Genomic DNA, 17,573 nt, shown 5'->3' on the forward strand with positions numbered 1-17,573 from the left:
ATCAAATGTACAAGTGGGAATTCCAAAAATGCTTTTTACCTGGAGGATTGAGAATCTCCATAGACATACAAATGTACAGTATATCTTGAGAATATCCATTTGGTTATAGTGGTTAAGGCACCAGACTAGAAACCCCATGTTCTAGTCCTGCCACAGGCTCAGAGCCAGCTGGGTGACCTTAGGCCAGATATTCTCAGCCCACAACATCAGCTACCACTTCTGAAAATCTTGTCAAGAGAATTACTTGGACCTGTGCAGGTAGTCACAAAGAATCAACACTGTCTTGAAACAAATAAAATAAACTAGGTGTCTTGAAGTACGCTAGTTTTCCAGTATATTATTTACACTCTTTCTAGGACTGAGCTTTATATTTGTTTTTTAAAAAATCTCAAAACACTTCTACCAACTATAGCATTTGTAACATTCAGGTATCCGTAGCTCACTTGTATCCATTATGATTCTAAACTGCCACTTTTATATGCATACATATAATGTCTACATATAAAAACATGACTGCTATTATATAAAAATGTTTTTATTATAAATGTGCATATAAAATGTGACTTTTATGTGCGTGTTTAACTATTTTCTGTGGGATGTTCAATCTGGTGCCTGTCATGAACAAAGCAATACTGTTATTCATTACACAAAATACATATCTCTAAATTTAAAGGAAGGTAGAATTTGAGGTCATATACTATTTGTCCTACAGAGCAATCATTGTTAAAAAAAACCAAAAAACTAGACACTGCTGTTATGTTAGAAAATTATCTACCCACTTTTACTGGGAAAAAAAGCTCTTTGGGTAGAAACACTTATTTAAAAGCAGCAATTTAATGTTATGCCTCTATAGACTAATTAATGCACAGTTTTTCAATTGGTTACTAAACAATTTTATTTGAATTCAGCTTCTCTACACTTTGCTTTAGTTTATTTTGCTTTATCTTTATTGAAACAATGATGGGAATTCCTAATGTGCTTAAAGCAAATTAAAATCAGTTCCCTTTAGCACTATAAATATCGTGAATATGAACATGGATTGAAAACGGAATATAGGCTGCTTGTCATGATTCAACCCTTGTCTAAATATGATCGCCAAACTTTGTGGAATTTAGTATCAACAATATGACATATTAAACATCACTTGAAAGCCATTAAGGTTCTAAGTATGAACCAAAACAGATGGAATATCCAGCAATGGTTCATTGTGATATTTTTTTATATAACAATATCCTGACTCGGAAGTTTGATAGCAAACTTAGCACTCTTTTGGTGATAATAGTGGCAGATGTTTAATGCCTATAGATTTTAAATATTCATTTAACCCTTTCACATTGCATCTGCTCCTATCAACAAAATTTGTATACTCTGATTCTGTTGAATAATGAAGTAATGCTTTGAAGATTAAAGTGAATAAAAATAATTAATAAAAGTTCTGTTCTAGTACATGTGCAACGTACTTTTAATTTGTTTGCTTTTATTTTTCATATTATTAAATTAGCAATAAAAATGAATACCACAGTTCAAAATTCAGTTTTCTTAACTAGGATGTGTAGAAATCTCCAAATTTCTAGATATGTAGAAATATAATAAAAATACAAAATAAAATACATGGACATTAAGGAATATATGAATATATTTTCTCATTTAAAAAACTGATTTCATTAGTCATTTAAAGATGCATTCATATACTCAGAATACCAGATAGAAATTCCTTGAAAAGTCGGGAGTTTCTACTTGCATTAAGATCCCTTTGACCTTTATTCTGCTTACTTAAGTTTCACAGTGACTTCTGATCCTACACAAACAGTGGCAGCTGGGCAAATTCTAAAATTCCTTGAAAATGCATATTTGAAACATAGTACTTTCTAACTAAAGATTATAAATTAATGCAACTCTTAATCACTTGCTATAAACTGTTATGTTTAATTTAAACTAACTACATTCCAAATAGATATGTAAATCATCTTCTATTTAAGTCAAGACTGCTTTCCAAGTTTGAAATAAAAGTGAGTAGATAACATTGAGACTATTCAGTGGATTTGTTTTAACCACAAAGCTGGTGGAAAAATAATATTAAGTGGTACCTGGATTTTGGTATGTCTTTGTTATTGTTGTGCAGGTTTTACTCACTGAAAGAAAGAAACAGTGCCATCTCCTGGCTGAACTATTAACTTACACTTTTTTCATGATATGCTGATCAGTTCAATAAGAAAAATAGAAATATCACTAGCAGTTTCAAGCTTAAATTCCACTCTTCCCCAAGTGAATTAAATTCTCATTATTCCATAGTTCTATATTTAGATTAATAATATGCAGCATTAAGTAATGGATATATTCTTTGGTCCTTTGAAAAATAAAAGCCAGGCAGTAATATTTCATTTTTTAAAAATACAGATTCTGACTATATATATATTATTAGTGGATGGTTTTAAATTCGCTTCTTTTATTTTCAGCAGTGTTGTATTCACATCTAGGTTTCTTATTTAGACTAATTTAATAATTGTGGAATACCACTATATATACATTCAAAAGAAACCAAGCAACTGTGGGATTGTGCTGTTTTTTTTATTGTTTTCCATGGAGAAATACATCATCTGTTTACAAAATAGCTCTTGAAAAATACAAGGAGTACAGATACTATAAAACAAAGCAACTCCAGTCATGAGACACCTACGTACATCATGCGAAAGCAACAGTCTGATCTCCAGGTTATGAAAACTAGAATTAAAAAGTCACTATACAGGAAAGATTCCAAGTTCCCAGCTTGGCAAAACTTGGGTGCAGATACATGAAACGTTTAATAAAATGAAGGGGGCGGGGGATGTCCTGATGTGTAAACAAGACTAAATTTGTGCCTGGCAAGTTCGATCTAAACTCCATAGCTACACAAAATGCACAGATAGCTTGTACACTTCAACTGATACCCTTCTTGTTTGGGCAGCAGGGGAAAGAGAAGGAGCAAAGGAGGGTGTGGGAAAATTTAAGGGGGTGGAAGCTGCATCACTGGAGGCAGAAGAGGGCAGGGGTAAGAATTTTTTATACTAGACTTCATAGACAAAATGGCAGAAAATAAAGATCTTGGTTACTGCGTAGCTGAGGAGATAGGTAGGGTGAGTAAGCTACATTCTCTTGACTTTGGAAAATTAACTTATAGGGAAAAGGGAAAGAGCAATTAATTTTTTCTTTAATATGGAAATGCACATGTAGAAGGATTGAGCACAATGCAGGGAAGGAAGTTATTAAACATGCTGATCAGAAAAAATGGGAAGGGCAGTTTAACCATCCCACTTAATTTTGCTGAAATCAAGGTTACGTGTAGTTTGTTATCTCCATCTGATAATCACTGGCATTCCACACTTTCTGTTTAGTCATGAGAGATTTCCATTTTTAAACAAACTTGCTAATAATTTTATAGCTCTACAGAACAAAGCAAAAACAACTGGTTAAGGAGAGCTTTATCAGATAATTTAAGTGCCTGCTAGAAATGTGATTCTAAAAAAATGAAACATTCAGAATGTAAAGCTATTTTCAGATGAGCTATCTAAAAATAAAACTGTTAAAACCCTAGAGTAGGTAAGATCTGCCTTAAAATATGAAATCTTTGTAATGCAGACAGGACTCCTCTGGAGTATACAAAACTCTTATACTTAATGATGAAAAAGCCATCAAAACAGGACTATGCTTCACAGGCACACTTTATTTACTGTATTTCATTTCTGGGGGGAAATAGCATCTGTACCTAAGGGCTACAGAGCTTAAAAGAAAAACTACCAGCATTTCACTGACAACAATAGTCCAATTTTGTGCATACAAACGAAACATGAATTAAATGCAAACATTTCTTTTTCCTCTCCAAAAAATATGGTAATAGGAATGGGAAGGTAATAAGGAGAAGGCTTGATTAAACTGAAGGAAACAATTATTTGCTTTTTGATAGCTGATTTGTATGCACCATAAAATAACCCCAAAAATAAAAAATAGACAATTTCTTAATCATGTCCCATCAAATATTTTAAATGAATTTTACCAAACTTAGAACCTCAAGATTTGACATTTTCTTATAAGGGTTTGCTGCATCCTAATGGTGACTGAGCTAGATACAGTGCATACTTTTACCTTCAGTATACAATATATCAAGCCATTTTCTAATTTGAAGGTCAAAGATTTTGAAGAATTTTTTTTAATAAAAATAAAATCTATCAAGCTGAAGCACTAAAATTAGTCATATTCCAATAAAAAAGTACATAAAAGTGCATTTAAGGAATTCTTTTGCCAGTTTTAGCTGAATTTCTTTTCTTCCAAACAATGCATCAACACAAACCCAATCAGTACATCAAATATGGCTAGAAATAGTATCCCATTCCTTTTTTTAGGCAGTAATCCTTTAAAGAATTTAATGTAACTGTTGCTAACACATTAATAGTACTCCTGGCTCCACAAATACGAACCTGGACTTCCAGATCAAGTGATTATAGCCCAGCAAGGGAAGTGCACAAAATATACCTAAATCCATCTGTGTTCACATTCTCGTCTTGCACCTTCTGTTCTCCTTTCCAGTATTAGAAGACAACAGGTTAAATTGGCAGATACTGTTTATGGACCCCTGAGGTTGGTTTTACCGATTCAATCTTAGTTTTATTGAATTTTTGATAACTGGAATAGGATTTGCAGGGAGAGCAGGGATATCTGAAAGATCGGTACTGGGCATTTTCTGGGTAGAGAAAAAAGGAAGAAATACTAGATAAAATTTTGATTATACATTATTAAAAAGTTAAACATGAAACTTTCCATTTGTTGTAATTGTTTCAAATCTGAATGTCCCCCCCATTTTACAATTTGGGCCAATTTATTTCAGAATGATGCTAATAAACTTAACATGGATTTTTGAAAATTTACACAGATCAACAAATTTCTCTGCTTCTTCACCAACTGTTGTTTTGGTTATTCAATAGCTCCCATTACAATCTGCCGTATTCCAGAAATGTAATGAATGTTCAACTTTGTCAAAGGCTGTAGAATCCACTATACATAATTCACTATGGGGGCACAGAAAGCAAAGAAATCTATGTGAATCCACAAATCAGAATGCAGACCACAGCTTTATACCTCAGGAGGTGGCAGTGTGTTGCCTACCTTGGCAACTAAGTAGGGTTGCTCTTAATTCAAGTTGGTTGGCTAGACTGCAAAGTAGTATCTAAGAGACAACACAACCACTTCTACTGTGCTCCCAAGAAAATGCAAAGATGCAGTTGTCAGAAGTCAAGTTGAAGTTGAAGGCTTTGATTTCTACAAAACACAGAAATAGATTCATTCTAGTACCTGAGGAGCTTGTAGAGATACTGTGGTCTGAAGAGTTTCCTGCTGAGAGGCCATATCTGATTCTGTATCAAAAAGTTCCTGAAAAGAAGAAAAATATGCCAACATTTCTTAGTAGATCGCTGCAATTCAATTATGAGTTATTTGGATTCCTAACATTTTAATATTAACAAAGTTTATTAAATTTATTTGGCAAAAAAAATAATCTGAGGTAGTTCAAACACAATTATATCATTCCCCTTCTAACATCTACCTTCAGAGCCCTGAAAAATGATTTCATTTTGCCCCATTTGTGTCACTCCTTGAGGTCGATTCTGTTGAAGTCACTGAGAATGAGGGGGTATTTCACCAAACCCACTTCCCTTGGAGGATTTATAACTGTCCCAAGCATATTTCAAAGGACACTCTGGTTGCAAAGGAAGGGGTGAAGCAATTGAGGTTAAGGTGATTACCAAGATTCTGCTATTTTTTGGTGTGTTGAATTTGTCTTTTTTGGTTGCTCTGATGGACCACCCAAAAGTTGAAAAAGTTCTTTACAGAAAGTAAGAATTGGATCCAAGCCACTGAGTTCCCTTTTGTAGGTTCTTTTTTCAGTGCTCTGCCAAGTGACAGCCAACAGATGCCTACCAGCAGAGACTTGAGTAAAGACTATGCTGTAGTCTTTTCAGCTGCAGCTAAAGAACCTTTTATTGTCCTGGATCTTTCAAAACTAAAATGTATTTTAATTTTAAACCATTATAATTGTTTTGAGCTCCTGTTAATGTCATTTTAGAGTGTAAAACTGTTTTTATTTTCTGCTATTGAGAAATGGTTATGATGTATTACCTATAATTGAATGTAAAAGTGTGTTCCAGTGATAAAATACTGCAGGAAGCACCAGAAAATTCCCTGAGCCAAAGAACCTGGCACATCTCTGATTATCGCTATTTCTCATTATTTCTCTTTTATTATTCTTTTTAAATCATTAAGCTATCAACAAATATTAATCGTTTTGAGCATACAGAAATTAAAGACAAATGAAAACTGTAGATTTCCTGATGCTGTTGAAGTCCATTTCCAAGCAACACGAACTCCTATAACTAGTGGTCAGGGAGGATTAGTTTGATTCAAACTTTGGAGGCTGATTTTCTTAACTTTATCAAATCTCTCTTACTGAGAGGTACCATATCTGTCAATACAGTTTGAAGGGTAGGAAGCAAGTGAAGGAAATAGTTTTATGACCTCATTGTTGATTCTCAAAGGTATGTGATTGGAGTTGGTAAAGATGAATCTTCAAACAAGATGGACAATTAAATTAGTCTATAGGGTTTATATGTATTAGAATGTCTTCAGTCAAAGAGTAGATTCTCAAAACATATAACAACTGGAGTGAAAATGATACCTTTGTTTTAAAATTTGTAGGTATTCAATACACTATAGCTCCTACACAGTATAAGAAAAGTACCTTAGTTTCCATCTTATCATGATCACTCATATCAATGCAACTAACATCTTCATTTATTTCGTCCTGTAATAAAGCAGAAGAATCACAAGGAAATGGGAAACCTGCCCCAAGAAACAAAAATAAAGCGTCTATCCAGAATTTAATTGCAACTAAGTTATATCTGTTAAGAACACAAGAATCCATAAAACTTGAGCATAACAAATATGAACAAAAAGCCATAATGAGCATTCATCATTGTGAAATCGTACCAGCATTCAATTGCAGATATCATGGTTTTGCCTGGTCACATAATTGCATAAATAGCTAATCCACTGTATAAAATTTATTCAGGAATAGCTATATTGAGTTCTGACTCATCCCGCTACAAAGCACTGGTCTTATTTTATAGCAAAAGCACTTAGACTTATATATCATTTCATAGTTTTACAGCACTCTCTGAGCAGTTTACAGTCAACATATTGCCTCCAACAGTCTGTGTCCTCATTTTACTGACCAGAAGGGTGGAAGACTGAGTCAATCTCGAGCCCTTCAGGATCAAACTCCAAGCTGTCGGCAAAGTTAGCTTGCAAAACTCCATTTTGTGTTTGCATTATGCTTTTATGTAACAAGGTTTTCTTAATCATCTTGGATATTTTTGTGTTATTTTGAGAAAAGATATTTTGAGTAAATGTTTTATACATATATATATATATATATATATATATATATATATATATATATATATAAAACGTTTGTGTCTTCTAACATCAAACTATATACTATCTCTCATTATGAAAATACAGAGATTGTGACTAATTATTAATAGTTTTTTTTAAATTTCTAATCTACCTTTAAATGCTTTCTGAAAGTATATTATGTGTGATTAACTGGGTTCTGTTGTGCGCATGTGCGCCGGCCAGCTAGTCTTCATGCGAAGACCAGGTGCCGGAACCCGGAGGAGAGTAACTGGCCAGTGCGCGCACCAGAATCCAGACGAGCAGCTGGCGACGGCGCACCTGCCCAGAGAGGGCTCTGTGTGCCACCTCTGGCACGAGTGCCATAGGTTCACCATCATGGCAATAAGGTATTAGTGTTCCATTTAATATTTCTTTAAACTTTTATCATCACTCTCTCCCCCTCAGGAATGGGCAAATTTTTTAGTAACCAAGACCTAAGAGAACCAAAATGAAAAAAACGTTCTGCTGAGCCAACAAGGAAATAGAAATACCTCATCAGTCTTTATTTTTTTAGGAGATTCTTCTTTATGGGGAGATGATGTCCTCTTCACACCTGCTACAGGGCTAGTTACTTTAGTTGCAGTGTTTCCTGAAGGTCTCTGTGGTTGGTTGACAACACGGGTTGAAGAAACTACTCTAGAGATGGTAGGCTTTGGTGGTGGAGAGATGGCTGGCTGTGTGGCAGTTTGAGGAATGCTTTCACTTGAAGTACCTATCGAAATATAATTTAATGTTTACAATATCATCCAAATTTTAGTTTATAAGTTCAAGGGCAAAAAACAAATTTGAATTATTTTCTTCAAGCAAACCATATTCTTCATCAAGGGAGGTTACATTTTATGACTCATTTAATTGTAGTAAATTAAACAAAATATATGATTTCTTATTTGACATAATTTATTCTGCGGGGTTTACTATCAAAAACTGCATATTCTGTCTAGAAAATTAATTAACATGATAAGGGAACTGCAAGCACCAAATCTATGACATTTACCCATGGTTTTTGGTTTTGATTTGTATTCTAAATTAAAAAAATTTGGAACACACGTAACAGCACTACAATGCTGAACAAGACTAAAAAAAGACAAAATAATAACTGTGCTAAGGCAGGTCTGCATTATAGTCCACATTGTGTATTCTGTATAGAAATGTAGAAGGTACAAAGCCTATATTAAAGCTGAAGAAAGGGAGGTATTTGAATGAGCATACTGTATGTGAATTGAGTAGAAGTGAGAAAGGGATATGGCCATACATTTAAATCCCACCTTTAGTGTTCTCTTATATGCAAGTTCTACTTAGAATTAATCATGCAAAGAAAGACTGGTTTGTACTCCCTCATCCCAATTTCAAGTTTTGGCTTATATACTTTAATTCAAAGCCTGTGCATAGCTAAAGTCAGTAACATCAATCAACAAGCAAATAAATTAACTAAAGACAACTTTGTCATTTCTATTTTGCTGCTTAATCAGTTATTCCAATGATTTAAAGTTGCAAATGATAGGTTAATTCTACACTGCAAATAAATTGCTACTGAAAATCTAAACCCGACAAATGGGTTTCAATAATCTAGGAACAAATTTGAAGATTCATCTGGGTTTCTTACCCCCTGAGCTTTCACTGGAATTTATTTGTGGCACAGTGACTTCAGAAGCTTGTATGTTGGTCACAGATGCTGCTGTCACAGCTGGAGCAGGACTGCTTCTGCTAAAATATTTTTTTAAAAAGAGCATGAATTACAGGAAGGTATTATTACCAAGGCATCTTTCCTCTCTCCTCCACCTAAAGCTTTTGAGGTTTACGTCTTCTCAGTAATACTAAGATGGAACCAGTGAAGTAGAACACATGACTGATAACTGCAGTAAATTATGTGGATTACCGGTTTGCATGTCTGAATTAACAGTATTATGCTTGATCTGGTAGACCCATGTGTCACTACAGCTTAATAAGCTGCACTGGTTACCAGTGAACTTCTGAATGCAATTCAAAGTGCAGGAAATTACCTTTAAAGCCCTTCATGGCATAGTGTATGATATAGATTTCTGCCCATCTATTAAATAATATCATTTATCAGGATATGTATAGTAGTATGGTACAGTACAATACAACACAATACAATCTTTGTAAAGAACCAAATTTAAAGGAAGAAATTAATAATACTTAATTAAGTATTGGAGGCGCCCTCAAGAATTCGCTGTACTTCATAGTGGGTCTGGCCTCCAACAATCAAGGGCCCTGAGGGATCACGTGGCACCAGCCTTAAAGTTGACCCTACCACAGGCTTCAGGAGGCTACTGTGAAAAACGGGGTGTATCCTCCTAGTAACCGGGGCAACTGCAATTGTACTGTGACCGGGTTGATTATTTTTACTATTGGAAATGGTCCTATGAATTTCGGCCCCAGTTTTCTGGTCGGGAGTCTGAGTCTTAAATACTTGGTGGAGAGGTAGACCTTCTCCCCTACTTGGAACGGCCTCTGGGGGGCTCGGTGCTTATCTGCTTGTTTCTTATAAGACCGTGCCGCCTTGTCTAATGCCCTCTTGACGTTCTCCCAGGTTTCTCTCAGCATTGCCATCCATTCGGTCAATGTAACTGAGGAAGGAGGCTCCCTTGGGTACTCTGGCATGGGGACGAAATCGATGCCACTCACTATCTTAAATGGGGTTAGTCCTGTACTACTGTGGACAGCATTGTTATATGCGACCTCCACAAACAGTTTAAAATTTATAGTTTTTAAAATCTGAAACTATATATTATATAAAGTTAAAAGATTCTCTGTGTAAATATTATAGTATGAATGATAGATACCAATAATGCTCTGAACATTACGGTAAGTATTGGAGACAAATACCCCTGAGAGCTTCCAGAACTGTTCAAAGGACTTGTCTTCATAGCACTGGTAGGAGAAGGCACAGAAGTGCTGTTATCACTATCCATAGATAAGTCTAGGCTGCTGTCATTCAGCGCCGTCAACCTGACTCCTTCTGTTGAATGCTGCAACCAAGAAGACAATGCATGTAAAAAAGACATATTGTAATACAAAAATTAAGCACTATCATCTTATGGGCCTGTTCAACTATTAACATTTTATAGTTTGTTCAGGGACACCAGCAATTCCCATTCTTTCTGGACTTTCTGGACTACATGCACATATATGCACTGCAAATACACTGCTCAAAAAAATAAAGGGAACACAAGCAGAAGATATCCGAGATCTGAATGAATGAAATAGCCTTATTAAATACTTTGTTCGTTACATACAGTAGTTTTGTGTTCCCTTTAGTTGTTTGAGCAGTGTATAAACTACTGTATGTAAAGAACAAAGTATTTAATAAGGCTATTTCATTCATTCAGATCTCGGATGTCTTCTGCTTGTGTTCCCTTTATTTTTTTGAGCAGTATATATTGCTTTCAAAATAAGCATACTAAATATATATTGACTGTTTTCTTACAATTATGTTATGAGGTATACAAGTGTTATAGAAAATCCTAAGCTCCTACAAGCTTTGCTTTTTGCAATTAACATCTAAACATTGCTAATGCTACATCCCTGTATTATTTGTAGTTAGCCAGTCAGAAATTAGAGAAGAGCAGAGTACCAATTTTAGAAAATAAAAATAACATGATCCATTTTTTCTGTGCAGCAATGGACCTTATATACAGCTAGTCCTCAAATTACAACTGCAATTGGGACTGGGCTTGGTAAGTGATGTAGTCATGAAGAACAATTTCACAGGACCGCAATGCTTAGTGATGGCAATTGACGCAGTCCCATCTGCAGATGTGCAGGTCATAGGTCATTAAACAGGACGTTGTTGTGGTGCGCCAGCAGCCTGCGGAGCTGGCAGTGGAGTCGGACAGTGAGGAGGCTGGGGAGGAACATGGGCCAGTCCTGGAGTCTGAGGAAAGCTCGGACGAGGGCTCTGCGTCAGAGGCAGAGATGGGACCAGGGCTATCTGGGAGTTATGTGTGGACTCCGGAGCCTCCAGAGCCATATATCAGAGAGGCAGAGGAACAGGAGGAGCCTGCTCCTAGTGCGCGCATGCACAGAGCTGCCAGAAGGCAAGAACAGTTAAAACAGAAGGGACGACTCAGGAGTAAGGCCTGGAGATGATTGGCCCCTCCTATAAGGCTTAAAAAAGGAGCAAAGGCACGTGGGCCCTTTGCAGGAAAGTTGTTAATTCTGTTCCCAGTCGGCATCTCTGTTTGATTCTGGACTCCGGGTGGCTTTGCCAAGTAGGTCTTTGGCAGCGTCTCAAGGAAGATAAAAGTTGGTGATTATCCCGAAGGACTTCTCCCAAAGGACTTTGTGCGACTAATTGGGACTCAGCTGTGAATGAACGTAATTCACAGCTGTTGCAATAAAAGAGGTTTTTGGGATTATTCATGTGTTTTAATGACTCAGGAAGCCTAGGTCACAACAGAAATGGAGGGACTTGCAGTAAGGAGAGTGGGGTGCAGTGGGGGGGGGCATTCTAACATTTGTTCAGCACCATCGTAACTTTGGTCACTGAATAAATGGTCATAACTTGAGGACTACTTGTACCTTTTTTCTTTCTCTCTTCTCCTCCATTACCTGCCTCCTGCTTTAGTAAGAAAGGGTGTTTTGTAGAAAACAAAATTGTGACAACTAATTTTTCATAATTTTGATAGTTTTAATACCGCCAACATCTTTAACAAACTTTAAACTATTGTCTATTGCCTTGAGTACAAATGTTTAACATTACTCCTATTAACCAAACTATTTAAAATATTAGTAATTACATCTGAACAAAAATCATCCCAAACTAAAAGTTAAAGCTAAACCAGGAAGCCAGTAGGTGGGATAAATATAAATGGGATTAATTTCTTATGAATATGTAAGAATATTTTTTTGGGGAAGCAGTACATACATGAAATAATTAATAACAAAAACAACAGAGCACTAAAACACATACATACACACAAAGAGAGAGAGAGAGATTTTATCACAATATCCATTAACACTCAAATGTTACCTTTTTCTTTTTCTGAAGGACATGACTAGGTAGTAATTGATGAAGTTGTTTTTTCCTAACATGCATTGCAGCAATTTTCATATCCATTTCAAACATCTTGCTGTTTATTGCTTGCCTATAAACTAGATAATTAGAATAAAGTGAAGACATTTTACATTTCGGAAAGCTGAAACTTCCCCTGAAATAAATTTCATTCTGCACATATACTGATTCAAGCAGCAAAATCATAATCCTCAGAAAATACAATATCATTGTTATTCCCAATACCATTCTTATCCTCCCTTTGCTGAGGTATGTATATTTTTATAATATTTATTTTTTAATCTGGATTTTTTTTATTTTTTATGTTTCCTGTTTCTACATTTGTTGTTCAATTGTTATATGCCATCCAGTGTTGCACATTGTGAGATGGATAGCTAATACAAATTTGACTCTTAGATAACAGATCCTACTATTATAACTGAAACCTGGAATTTAATCCAGTTCACCTACCCACAAAATAAAACAATCCCTTCTCTCTGTGGAATGAACCAGAATATAGTAGAACTTTTTCACATAAAGGAACAAATGGTTGAAACATTATTTCTTCTTTGTCTACCTTCCAGTATCTATATGCTTCAAATAGAGTCTCCACTTTTCTAAAAAAGCCATTCAGAGAAATAATGCAGAGGAATGCAAGATGAGCTTATAAAAATTACGATCTCTCCTTTTTGCAGCACTTATGGATTTAGATAACTCTGGATATATATGAAAGGAAACAATTTTTCAAAAAGCTACATAATATTTCTTTTTATGTAACTTAGGAGAGAGTTATATCTATTATTTACCCAAAAGGAAGATAGCATTGAGTTTAAATAGTAGATTAAAAATAAGAAGTATAGACAAAACCCTTCCTAGAGGATAGAGCCCAGTTTGCAAAATCTACAAATTCGAATCCTAAATTTTTTTTCCCCTTTCATTCAATGTGTGTATGAAACAAGTATATTTGTATCCTTATATGTATATGCCTGTCAGGAGCCACACTCCAAAGAAATGCCAAAAAAATTATAATTGAATTAATAACTAAAAATAATTGTTACCTTTTTAGAAAATAACTGATTTCCATTTACATAAATTAAAATAACCTTTCACATTATCATTCTTGCTGCTCCTAGCAGAAAACAGAAAAGTGGGATAGAATATGGCAAGATGGATAATTGCATTGGGGGAGTAAGATGAAAGGGAATAGGGAATCTAAAGCAAGATGAGAGAAAAGGCAACTGGACAAAGAAGGAAAGAAAAGGTTAGGCTGTATAGTTATTACATACAGAGCTAAATTCACCAGGCAAACAGTCTCATCAAGCATAATTCACTTTGCCGTTTACATCAAATGTTTCATTTAAATGGTTTCCTTGAAGAGATTCTCTCTCATCCAAAAAGAAGAAAAGAAATCAAGGCCCTGTGGCACCTCTTGAGTAACAAATCTTAGTAAAAGACACAGTACTTCAATATCGTGTGTCTAGAGTTACTAGACTGATATAGGATTTATTTGGGAGAAGATGGAGGGCAAGGCTGGTTGGTTATACAGATACAGTTTATATGTTAGTCAGACTGCAAGTACATAATGAATTAACAACTGTAATGTTTAATAACCCATTGTATCTGACTGAGACCTTCTGATTTTGCCTGAAACCTTTTGATGCATGTTGAGTTCATATATTTGAGTTCTGAGCTGCAGGTGACAATCAGTGGTGTTCTATTTTTCTGTTTCTATTGTTCCGTTTGTCTTTTAATAGATACTCCCTGGGACTTGATCTGGCTCTACAGGTATCTTCATTTAATGACCACTTGTTCAGCAACCATTCTAACTTGCAATGGCACTGAACAAGAAGTATGATGTCCTTGAAGTTCTGGCCAGTGTAAGAACCTTCCCTGCCAGCTTTCCACAAACAATATAAAAGCCAGCAGGAAGTCAGAAGTCGCAGCCACATGAGATCCTCATTTTATGACCTGTGTGATCCTTGTTTAACAATACAGGTAGTCCTCAACTTACAACAGTTCATTTAGTGGCACTGAGAAAAGGGACTTATGACCATTTTTCACATTTATGACCATTGCAGGATTCCCATGGTCACATGATTTACCATATTTTTCAGACTATAAGATGCTCCAGCCTATAAGACACACCTAGCTTTTGGGTAGCAAAACAAGGAAAAAAATCTGTCTCTGCACCCCATTTTTGGCCTCCGGGCACCCGATCCCCGCAGCCTGGAACGGGCTGAAAACAGGATATGCAGAGGCCGAAAATGGGGTGCACGGAGGTGGCAATAGGTGGCAGTGGCAATGGGTGGCGGCGATACCCGCAGCCTGGAACAGTTGATCGGTGGTATTCCGTGAGGAAGATCCAACTGCCAATCAGCTGCTCATGCTAAATCAGGCTGTGCTGAAGCTGACCAGGCTGTTTGTTGTTTGCTGCAAGGAGGCAGAGGCTGAAGGATGGGGATTGGTGGGTGGGCGGGGCTTCTGCAACATTCACTCTATAAGATGCACAGCCATTTCCATCAACATTTTTTGGGGGGAGGAATGCATCTTATAGTCCGAAAAATACGGTACATTTGCTTGACAACTAGTATTTATGATGGTTGCAGGGGTCATGTGATCATCTTTAGTGACTTCCTGACAAGCAAAGTCAACGGGGAAGCCAAGTTCACTTAACAACCGTGTTACTAATTTAACAACTGCAAAAATTCACTTTACAAATGTGACAAGAAAAGTTGTAAAACTCACTTTACAAATTTCCAATTTAGCAACATACAGTGGGGCAAAAAATTATTTAGTCAGCCACCAACTGTGCAAGTTCTCCCACTTAAAAAGATGAGAGAGGCCTGTAATTGACATCATAGGTAGACCTCAACTATGAGAGACAAAATGAGAAAACAAATACAGACAATCACATTGTCTGATTTGGAAAGAATTTATTTGCAAATTATGGTGGAAAATAAGTATTTGGTCACCTACAAACAAGCAAGATTTTTGGCTCTCACAGACCTGTAACTTCTTCTTTAAGAGGCTCCTCTGTCCTCCACTCATTACCTGTATTAATGGCACCTGTTTGAACTTGTTATCAGTATAAAAGACACCTCAACCTCAGTCCACAACCTCAAACAGTCACACTCCAAACTCCACTATGGTGAAGACCAAAGAGCTATCAAAGGACACCAGAAACAAAATTGTAGACCTGCACCAGGCAGGGAAGACTGAATCTGCAATAGGCAAGCAGCTTGGTGTGAAGAAATCAACTGTGGGAGCAATAATTAGAAAATGGAAGACATACAAGACCACTGATAATCTCCCTCGATCTGGAGCTCCACGCAAGATCTCACCCCGTGGGGTCAAAATGATCACAAGAACGGTGAGCAAAAATCCCAGAACCACACGGGGGGACCTAGTGAATGACCTGCAGAGAGCTGGGACCAACGTAACAAAGGCTACCATCAGTAACACTACACCGCCAGGGACTCAGATCCTGCAGTGCCAGACGTGTCCCCCTGCTTAAGCCAGTACATGTCCAGGCCGGTCTGAAGTTTGCTAGAGAGCATTTGGATGATCCAGAAGAAGACTGGGAGAATGTCATATGGTCAGATGAAACCAAAGTAGAACTGTTTGGTAGAAACACAACTCGTCGTGTTTGGAGGAGAGAGAATGCTGAGTTGCACCAAAGAACACCATACCTACTGTGAAGCATGGGGGTGGCAACATCATGCTTTGGGGCTGTTTCTCTGCAAAGGGACCAGGACGACTGATCCGTGTACAGGAAAGAATGAATGGGGCCATATATCGTGAGATTTTGAGTGCAAACCTCCTTCCATCAGCAAGGGCATTGAAGATGAAACGTGGCTGGGTCTTTCAGCATGACAATGATCCCAAACACACCGCCCGGGCAACGAAGGAGTGGCTTCGTAAGAAGCATTTCAAGGTCCTGGAGTGGCTTAGCCAGTCTCCAGATCTTAACCCCATAGAAAACCTTTGGAGGGAGTTGAAAGTCCGTGTTGCCCAGCGACAGCCCCAAAACATCACTGCTCTAGAGGAGATCTGCATGGAGGAATGGGCCAATATGCCAGCAACAGTGTGTGCCAACCTTGTGAAGACTTACAGAAAACGTTTGACCTCTGTCATTGCCAACAAAGAATATATAACAAAGTATTGAGATGAACTTTTGATATTGACCAAATAATTATTTTCCACCATAATTTGCAAATAATTTTTTTCCAAATCAGACAATGTGATTGTCTGGATTTGTTTTCTCATTTTGTCTCTCATAGTTGAGGTCTACCTATGATGTCAATTACAAGCCTCTCTCATCTTTTTAAGTGGGAGAACTTGCACAATTGGTGGCTGACTAAATACCTTTTTGCCCCACTGTAAATTCTGGGCTCAATTGCCAGAACCACTGTCGCTATGCAGCATGATCATGTGACACTGAACTTTATAAATGCAATGCTTAGCAACAGAAATTCTAATTACTATTGTTAACTGAGAACTACCTATATTGATTTGATTGTTTATCTCATGTAGTTCAGCGTCCTGAATGCCTGATTTAATTTCAATTGCACATGTCTGTGAAATGGGTCTGAACAAATATGATTGTAGTTTAGAGCCTCGCTGAAGATGAGAGAGTTGGTTGTGTACTGGCAGCGTTGAAGTATATGCAGCAGGGCAATCTGTAGGTTTCCTGCATAATAGGGCATTTATGTGTTCTTATTGCTTTGTCTTCAACCTATCCCTTTTGGGGAATATTGCTGAGACAATGGCAAAGATCAAATACAATTGGTCAACCAAGTAAATAACCTGTATTTATTTCAATTATTTTTTTAACATATCAATATTATTCCTGTACAAATTTCTAAAATGCTCCTTTCAATCTTACTAAATTTAGTTGTATTCCATAACATTTAATCACCACAAAGGGATAAGAAAAATGATTAGGAAACTTGAGTAGGCTCTTTACAAAGAAATCCATAGTGTTTGGGACCAATAAAAAAAAGAATGTGACAGAAGTATCATATGTGGGGTAGAACACACAGAGAACTGAAGTTTATGTAATGAAGGTAAATTGAAAAGA

At 36.5% G+C, this 17,573-nt stretch overlaps 1 protein-coding gene across 1 annotated transcript in view; it reads right to left on the minus strand.

Annotated features, from left to right (window-relative positions):
• Window positions 1-2,549: 2,549 nt before the first annotated feature.
• PAPOLA (poly(A) polymerase alpha) overlaps window positions 2,550-17,573 on the minus strand; it is a 45,449-nt gene continuing 30,425 nt past the window's right edge. Inside the window, exons 16-22 of the mRNA XM_034418426.3 lie at window positions 12,473-12,594; window positions 10,327-10,469; window positions 9,083-9,183; window positions 7,971-8,191; window positions 6,764-6,826; window positions 5,323-5,400; window positions 2,550-4,714 (exon numbers count right to left, since the gene is read on the minus strand). Coding sequence (XP_034274317.1) covers window positions 4,619-4,714; window positions 5,323-5,400; window positions 6,764-6,826; window positions 7,971-8,191; window positions 9,083-9,183; window positions 10,327-10,469; window positions 12,473-12,594 — 824 coding nt within the window. The 3' untranslated portion in view covers window positions 2,550-4,618. The remainder of the gene's footprint in view (window positions 4,715-5,322; window positions 5,401-6,763; window positions 6,827-7,970; window positions 8,192-9,082; window positions 9,184-10,326; window positions 10,470-12,472; window positions 12,595-17,573) is intronic.

The sequence above is a fragment of the Pantherophis guttatus genome, chromosome 1, assembly GCF_059756535.1.
Source record: "Pantherophis guttatus breed Tessera chromosome 1, ASM5975653v1, whole genome shotgun sequence".
Taxonomy (NCBI): domain Eukaryota; kingdom Metazoa; phylum Chordata; class Lepidosauria; order Squamata; family Colubridae; genus Pantherophis; species Pantherophis guttatus.